This window comes from Crocuta crocuta, unplaced genomic scaffold (assembly GCF_008692635.1).
Source record: "Crocuta crocuta isolate KB4526 unplaced genomic scaffold, BGI_CrCroc_1.0 scaffold636, whole genome shotgun sequence".
Lineage (NCBI taxonomy): Eukaryota > Metazoa > Chordata > Mammalia > Carnivora > Hyaenidae > Crocuta > Crocuta crocuta.
Window position 1 is genome coordinate 795,856 of NW_027530380.1, and position 8,188 is coordinate 804,043.

At 57.5% G+C, this 8,188-nt stretch overlaps 1 protein-coding gene across 1 annotated transcript in view; it reads left to right on the forward strand.

The window, feature by feature from the left end:
• Positions 1-7,308, forward strand: part of LTO1 (LTO1 maturation factor of ABCE1) — a 179,746-nt gene extending 172,438 nt beyond the window's left edge. Inside the window, exons 2-5 of the mRNA XM_077766518.1 lie at positions 1,700-1,807; positions 3,647-3,717; positions 6,807-6,924; positions 7,156-7,308. Coding sequence (XP_077622644.1) covers positions 1,754-1,807; positions 3,647-3,717; positions 6,807-6,924; positions 7,156-7,224 — 312 coding nt within the window. The 5' untranslated portion in view covers positions 1,700-1,753 and the 3' untranslated portion in view covers positions 7,225-7,308. The remainder of the gene's footprint in view (positions 1-1,699; positions 1,808-3,646; positions 3,718-6,806; positions 6,925-7,155) is intronic.
• The last annotated feature ends 880 nt before the right edge of the window (positions 7,309-8,188 follow it).

An 8,188-nucleotide genomic window follows, 5' to 3' on the forward strand; every position in this document is an offset into this window, starting at 1 on the left:
CTCCTTTGCTGCTCGGCGGCGCGCCACGTGCCCAGCTGCTCCCCCGGACCCGCCTCCCGCCCCGGGGCGGCCCCCAGCAGCTGCTGGGCCTGCTGACTGCCTTCCTCCGGGGACGCCCCGTCCTGGGGTGGGACGGGCCTTTGCCATCTGGGCGCTGCCCCTTCCCTTGTTCGCGGCGGTGGGCCATACGGCGGCATTCACGCGCTTGCTGATGAATGTGTCAGACGTCGTCCCTCCCCCTCCCACCCCGGAGCCCCTGGGGAGTGCCGAGGGCGGCGACGGCGGGGACCCGTGCGGCTCTGTGGCCGGCCCACTGGAGACCCGGAGACCTCTGTCCCGAAAGACGCTTAACAGTCGGCCGCTGACATTTATTTAGAGCTTGTGAACCCAGCCCTGAGCTAAGTGGTGTAGCCGCGTTAACCGTTTCAGCCCTACTTGCGAGTCAGATCCTGCAGATGAGGCGACAGCACTCCCCAGGCTCGCGCAGCCAGTGCGTGGGGCCGTGCACGGCCGCATCGGGGCTCCCACAGACTGACATTATTTTTAGCGATTGCGGGTTAAGACCGTGTCACCTGCGCTGTTGAGCCCTCGCAGGCCGGGCCTTTGCTGTAATCGAGGCACCACTGCCCTGGCGGCATATTGTGTGGTGATCTGATGGCACTTCTCTCTCCCAGGGTCCTGGCGGGTGACGGGAAGCCCCGTGTGTGTTGTAGGGGGATTCGAAGCAACTGACCGAGTAGCGTAGTTTACAGACCCGCAGAACTAACCTGGCTGCAGCCTGCAGACACCTGGAGATTTCAGAACAGTAGATTCCTGGGCCTTGCTCCAGATTTACCACCTGTCAGGGGGCAAGGCTTTTGAATTTGTATCTTTAAAAATTCCCTCTGGGGCCCCTGGGTGGCTCAGTGGATTGGGCATTGAGCATCTGAACTTGGGTTCAGGTCATGATCTCACGGCTCATGGAGTTCGAGCCCCGCATCGGGCTCTGTGCTGACAGCTCAGAGCCTGGAGCTACTTCGGATTCTGTCTCCCTCTCTCTCTGCCCATCCCCTGCTCCCACTCTGTCTCTCTCTCAAAATAAATAGGTAGGTAGATAGATAGATAAATAGATAAGTGAATATATAAGTAAATAGATAAACATTAAAAAAAAATTTTTCCTGTGTATCTGGTATCTTACCAGGTTTGGGAATCACAGATTTACCCACCCACCCCCCTCCACGTAGAAGAGGCAAATTGGGTTTCAAGAGGGGTGGTGACTTGGCAGCAAGATACTGAGGAAGGGGTAAGGCTGGGATTGTAACCTAAGTCATCTTTTTTTAAATATTTTAAACTTTTTCTTTTTTCTTTTCTTTATTTTCGTTCTTTTTTAAACATTTATTTATTTTGAGAGAGAGTGAGCAGGGGAAGGGCAGAGAGAGGGAGAGAGAGAAAATCTCAAGCAGGCTCTGTGCTGTCAGTGTGAAGCCCATCTCAGGGCTCGAACTCGAGAAGGTGAGCCGATGTGCTGAGCTGAAATCAAGAGGCAGATGGCTAACCTACTGAGCCACCCATGCGCCCCTGGAACCTAAGTTTTCTGACTTAAAAATGATATCGTCTCTCCTACATTGTGTCTTGTCAAGTCGGGGTCACGTGGGAGAGAATTTTTCCAGGAGAAACACTCCTCTTCCCGTTTCTTTGACCAGGCTTGCTTCTCCGTCCCAGGTTCCATGGGGAAGGCTACCAGGAAGGCTACGAAGAAGGCAGCGGCTTGGGTATGATTGAAGGAAGACAATATGGCACGTTACACGGAGCCAAGATTGGATCTGAGGTAAGAGGGAACGCGCTGTTTCGAAATGAATCTTTTTCATTTAGCCCCTGACTTGCTGTGATGGTCAGGCTGGTGGAGCCAGAGCGTCAGGCCTCTTCAAGCGGCAGTGGTCTGGACAGCGTGGACGGAGAGCCGTTCGCGGTAGAGCCTGAGCGGGCACCTCGCCGTGCCGGGCAGGCCGCCTCGTGTCCTCCGGCTCCGCAGGGGAAGTTCTGTGGCAGCCCCGGGCCGGGCAAGCCTGTGGCTCACTCCGTGTCTCCGTGTCTCCATGTCTCCCTTTGGTAGTTCCTGCAACGTTTCAAAGCTTTTCATTGTTTAAAAAAAAAAAATTTTTTTTAATGTTTACCCATTTATCAGAGACAGTGTGAGTTGGGGAGGAACAGAGAGAGGGAGAGAGAGAATCCCAGGCTCTCTCCGTACTATCAGCGCGGAGCCCGACGTTGGACTCGAACTCAAAAGACTGAGGTCATGACCCGAGCCGAGATCAAGGGTCAGACGCTCAACCGACTGAGCCACCAGACACCCCTCACAGCGTTTGATCATTATTATTGTTGTTTTGGTGGCCTGTGGTCAGTGATTGTGATTGCCGAACGCTCAGGTGCTGGTTAGCGTTTTTCAGCAATGAAGTGTTTTTATTTTTTTTTTTATTTTTTTATTTTTTTATTTTTTTTAATATTTTTATTTATTTCTAGGGAAGAGAGAGAGAGACAGCATGAGCAGGGGAGGGTCAGAGAGAGAGGGAGATACAGACTCTGAAATAGGCTCCAGGCTCCGAGCTGGCAGTCAGCACAGAGCCCGACGCGGGGCTCGAACCCAGAACCGCGAGATCATGACCTAAGCGAAAGTCGGACGCTTAACCGACTAAGCCACCCAGGCGCCCCAGCAATGAAGTGTTTTTAAATAGCGTGCGTACGTTGTTTTTTTAAGACAAGGCGATTGCGCACGTAGTTCGGTCCAGGGTGCTGTACACCTAACTCTTCCACGCGCTGGGAAACCCGAGTGCGTTGCAGGGTCTGGAGCCGAGTCTGGGCTGTGCCTGCATAACGGGGATGAAACCGTGCGGTCTGGGGCAGGAGGACACAGGTCCTCGGTCCCCTCCGTTTACGCCGGAGTGTCGCAGGGCTGCCTGCCCTTCCCCGTGTCCTATGACAACAGTCCGTTTCCATCCCCTTGGAAGTCTGCGAAGCCCACGGCTTCCCTTCTCTTCTGCCCATCGTGGGGGGTGACCGGCTCTAAGTGGCAAAGCCAGTGGCATCAGATGCCTGTCACGGCAAAGCGAATCACCGCAAGCGGTGTGGTGCTGCCGCTCGTCAGCTCGTCAAGTCACGTGCAGTCTGAACGCCGGAGTCCCGGAGCCACGGCACTGGGTGCTGCTTCCTCCGGGCCGCGTGGCGCTGGGGTCGGGACCGGCCAGGCCTGCAGCCACGTGAGGGCTTGGCCGCCTGGGCCTCTCCTTGGGCTGCCTGCGTGTCCTCGTGACACCTGCGCGCCATCCAAGACAGCAGGGCAGAGGTGACGCTGTGCATCATGCCTGAATTCAGAAGCCATGTGCTGCCCGCTCTTCCGCGTTCTCCTGGCTGCGGGGCCAGCCTGCTGCGGTTAGAGGGGCCACGGGGGGCGTGCTGCCCGGCGGCGGGGCCCGTGGGCCTTCTTGCCAGGCTGCCGCCCACCGATGGCCTGTTGCCTTCGTCGTGGGGAGCCCGGCAGGGGTTTCCGGGACCGCAGCGCGAGAGGCACCGCTGCCCTCCGTGCCCACCTTTACTTTGAGAGCCTGAAGGTTAGATCAGGGGTGGCTGGCCGCTTATTAACTTCCTTCTTAAATGTTTTGTAAATTCACAGATTGGGTGCTACCAAGGGTTTGCTTTCGCCTGGAGGTGTCTCCTGCGCGGCTGTGCCACCGAGAAAGACAGGTAACGTGGAAAATTTCCCTCTCTCAGCACGTGGGCCAGGAGTTGTGGTTCCGTGGCTCACGTGACTTTAGGCGGTTTGTGCGTCCGTTTCCGTGTCTCTAAGGTGGAGAAAGTCGTCAGGCGAGACTTGAACGTTGTTAGGGTGGTTACAGGAGACAGTGAAGAGGGTTTTTGGTGGCCACAGCGCGCTGGTCATCACCTCCCGAAGGTTCTCGGCGCCCTCCGCCTCGCCCTCCCAGTGAGATACTGTTCCGGTTGATCCTGTCTTCTTGTTCGTGTTTCCCTGAGTTTCTAGTAAGCCCAGTACAGTGGTCCTGGCGCAACGGGGGCCCGGGAACGGGGGCTGAGTCCTGACGCAGCCACGGTGTGATCGCGCAATAAGGCGCAGAGCACGTTGGACGAAGTCTGGTACTTGGGGCACCGAGTCACCGTTAGCTCTTTTGTGTATCGTTCACACTGTCGTTAAACTCCCTACTGCGCTGCCTCCCGATGCCCCCGCGGCCCCGACGTGCATCTGTCTTCAGTCTTAGGCTGGAAATGAGCCCGTGGGCAAAAGGCACGCGTGGTCGGGCCGTCCTTCTGCTCAGGGACCCTGTGTCTTGCTGGTGTCCTGTCTGGTGGCTTCGCCTGGCCTGGGAGGAGCCCGAACAGTGGCTGACAGAGTAGGGAAGGTGGCAGTCCCCTGTCTGAGTGACTCGTCTTACTTGAAGTATTGTGAATTTTTGGAATTGGGGCCGCCTCTATGTTGGGATGTGAGGAGGGGGTGCTGGCGGCTGCTGGGTGGTGCCAGGACCCCCTGCTCTGGCCCCATCAAGTCCCGTGAGTAGCGAGGGGCCGGGCAGGGGGTACCAGATGTGCCGTCAGCCGGGGACACCTCGCAGGGCATGGTCCTCGGAGGACTGCGGGGCGGTGGGGGGAGCGCTTAGTGCCTGGTGGCACTCGGGTGGCAGTCCCGGTGAGCTCGGCTCTGCATCCGGTCCACTCCGTCAGTCTCCCCTTCTCCCTAGCTCCCATGCCTGCCGGCTCCCGCCCCCGAGTGGGGGGCTCCCTAATCCTTTCCTTTTTCTTTTCTTAAAGTTTATTTATTTATTTTGAGAGACAGGTTCAGCCTGTGCATGGAGGCAAGGGGCAGAGAGAGGGAGAGAAGCAGAATCTCGAGCAGGCTCTGCGCTATCAGCGCAGAGGCTGACGCGGGGCTCGAACTCATGAACTGCGAGATCATGACCTGAGCTGAAGTTGAGAGTGAGACGCTTAATCCACCGAGCCAGCCAGGCGCCCCTGATTTCTTACAGCTGTGCTCACGACCCATCTCGGGAGGAGGCCCTGCGGCCCCCTCGCTGCCGCCCCTGCTGTGCCAGCACAGCCTGAAACCTACAGCCCTGCTCACCCAGCGGGGGTTCGCAGGAGTTTGCATTAAAAAAAGCATTTTTTAAAATGTTTATTTTTGAGAGAGAGAGAGAGAGAGAGAGAAACAGAGCGTGAGTGGGGGAGGGACAGAGAGGGAGACAGAATCGGAAGCAGCTCCAGGCTCTGAGCTGTCCACCCGACGTGGGGCTTGAATCCATGAACCGCAAGACCATAACTTGAGCTGAAGTCAGATGCTTAGCTGACCGAGCCACCCAGGCGCCCTCCCAGGATTTTGCATTTTGATGTCAGTACAATTAAAAAACTTAAAAAAAAAAGTTTTATTTATTTTTGACAGAGAGAGCATGACGGGGAGGGAAAGAGAGAGAGAGAGAATCCAAAGCAGCTCCAGGCTTTAAGCTGTCAGCACAGAGCCTGACGTGGGGCTTGATCCCACAAACTGGGAGTCTGGGACCTGAGGTGAAGTTGGACGCTTAGCTCATAAAGTAAGTGGGTTTAACAGCAAAGGACCCATGGGTGGCAGTGTCTCAGATGACGGTAGCTTTCTGAGAGCCTCTGAGGCGCCTCTGTCCCAGCTCAGCGGCCCAGGGAAACCCCATGCAGGCTGGCGTTCGGCCAGGGCTTGGCCCTGGGGCTCTGGCGCCCTCGTCGCTCTGGCTGCGGGAGCGGGTCACACCCTCTGACTCGGACGGTGTGACGGGCAGGGTGTGTTTCGAGGAGCTTCACTGACCAGCGGAGAAGATGCCACTTCCCAGGTGAAAACTGGATGGTGGTAACGGTAGAATACAGCCGCGTCCTGTATGTTGGCATCTGCCTTCCATCGCCCTGGAAACCAAGCACTTTGTTGCTTTATCTTCCCTGCCCTTGACCTCTTACGGGTGTGTGTCGTCTCAGAGGCCGCCGTTTGCCCTGTAGACAGACGTACTGTCGGCAGACGTCCTCACGCAGCTGGAAGCAGCAGTCACAGCGGACTTGGGGTGTCGGTCACTTTGAGTCGTTGTGGATTCATCCCAAGGATAAGGTCTGTGGGTCCCCGTTTATCAGCTGCATAGCGTGCTCTGACACTTGGGGGGTCCTGCGCGGGCTAGGCATGGGTGCCAGTCGGGAAAAGCCCGGAGACCTAACTCTTGCTGAGCCTGGCACTCTCAACTCCATACCGGGTTCTGAGCTTTACGGAGATTTCTTATCCTCTTGAAAGCCTGGGAGGTGGCCATTAGGTCCTATGGGGACACTGAGGCTGGGAGATGTCACACAGCCCCATGCCCCAGAGCAGCCCTGTCTCCCCGGGAGAGGGGACCAAACGTGGCACCAGGCCCTGATCCCGCCCTTTGTTGGGGCGGGGGGGGGGGTTGCCAGTTTACCTGCCGCCCAAGTCCCAAGGCCGTGAGCGTGAACGTGTCTGGGGTCATGCCCCAGCACTCTCTTCGTGCCCGGTTTCGTCTCTTCCCGGGCCTGTGACCTAGAGACACCACGGTCGCTGCGCTCGGCGGTGGCCACTTGCTGCCCGGCTGGGAGACGGGTCTCTCTGTGAGCGCCATGCACGCCGATGGCGAGCGCGGCTGTGGGCGAGAGCACGTTGCTGGGCAAACAGATATCATCAAGTGTGGAGAGAAGATTAAGCATGTGGATTCTGGACCCACTGCTTTCAAGTCCACGACGGTGCGGTTGTTATGTGAGCCAGTTACGTGCAAGGGACTGAAAGTCTTGATTTCTGTGCTTCACAGCAAGAAGATGAAGGCCTTAGAGTCGTTGATTGGGATGATTCAGAAGTTCCCTTACGACGACCCTACTTACGACAGACTTCACGAAGACCTGGACAGGATCAGGGCGAAATTTAGACAGGTGTGTCCCTGCACGTCTCTCTCCGGTTCGGTCTCGGGGCTCCTGTCGCTCGTGGTCGGGGGGCTGCATGTGCCCTGCGCACAGGCATTTCTGCGTCTAGAAGGTGCTGACAGCACTGGCTGGGGTGGGGTCACAGACTCGGGAAGCCGCAGGTAGGAAGTTCTGTTCTGATTTGTGAATGAAGATACGTAAGGTTTTAAAACCTACATCCTCTTTCTTTTGTATTTTCAGCTTTGTTCACTACTCAATGTTCAGCCGGACTTTAAAATTAGTGTGGAAGGTTCTGGACTCTCATTTTGAGGATGACAGATGAACAAAGACGAAACACCGAGGAACAGATGTCCATATGTGAAGTGTTTAAAAATGGGATTCAAAGCAAAACAATGATGGAGTATTCATTGTTCTGTGGGGAGGGGTCCAGTTCAGCTGGCGAAAGGGCTTCCTTCTCCCTGGGGGCTGCCCGGGTCGCCTCCGTGTCCCCCCCACCCCCGCGGCCCCTCCACACGGGCCTGGCCTTTGTCGGGCCCTGTCTGTTCTTCGGTCCCAGCGGGTCCCTGCCGGCCTCTGGGAGGCTGCTCACTTGGGGTGCAGAGCCCCCCATCCAGTGGGCAGGCCCGGCCGCTTCTAGACTGGGGGTGGCCCTGGCTGCCATTGAGCCCGGACTCAGCGCTCAGAACAGGTTTTTAACACCCGAGAGCGCCAGGGCTGGCCTGACGGAGGTTGGTGTCAGGAAGCCGAGGTTGCGGACGTTTGTCATCCCCTGAGATGTGCCCGTGCTGTGCTTCCCTGTTCTGTTTAATCCCTTCAGTGTTCCCACTTTACGGGTGAGGAGACCGAGACCCGCGGGGACTGCCTGGTCCAAGGGCATCGCCCGCCCATCCCCACCGTCCTGTGCCATCTACTCTGGAATGCGCGGTCGCTGCCCTCAGGCCCCGCGTGCCCGGTCCCCGCTGCGCAGTCCACCGTGGCTGGCTGAGGGGGGTCCCCGGGGGCCTGGACACGCTCTTGACACGGTGTCTCTCCAGATGGGGGTGGGGCTTCGCAGTATCGAACCTGGTGAAGGAGGAGGAGACTTAAAGCTCAGGACTAAATGTTAGGCCTCTGTTGGGTACGCAGAGTCTGGGGGCCTTATGTTGAAGGGCCGCGTGCTTCCTGTCATGCGAGTTTCCTCTCTCTCTGCCTGTACCTGGCGGGCACCTGGGTGCACGGGGAGTCCAGGTTACTGGCAACAGGAGACCGGGTGCTCCTGGGCGTCCCTCGGCCC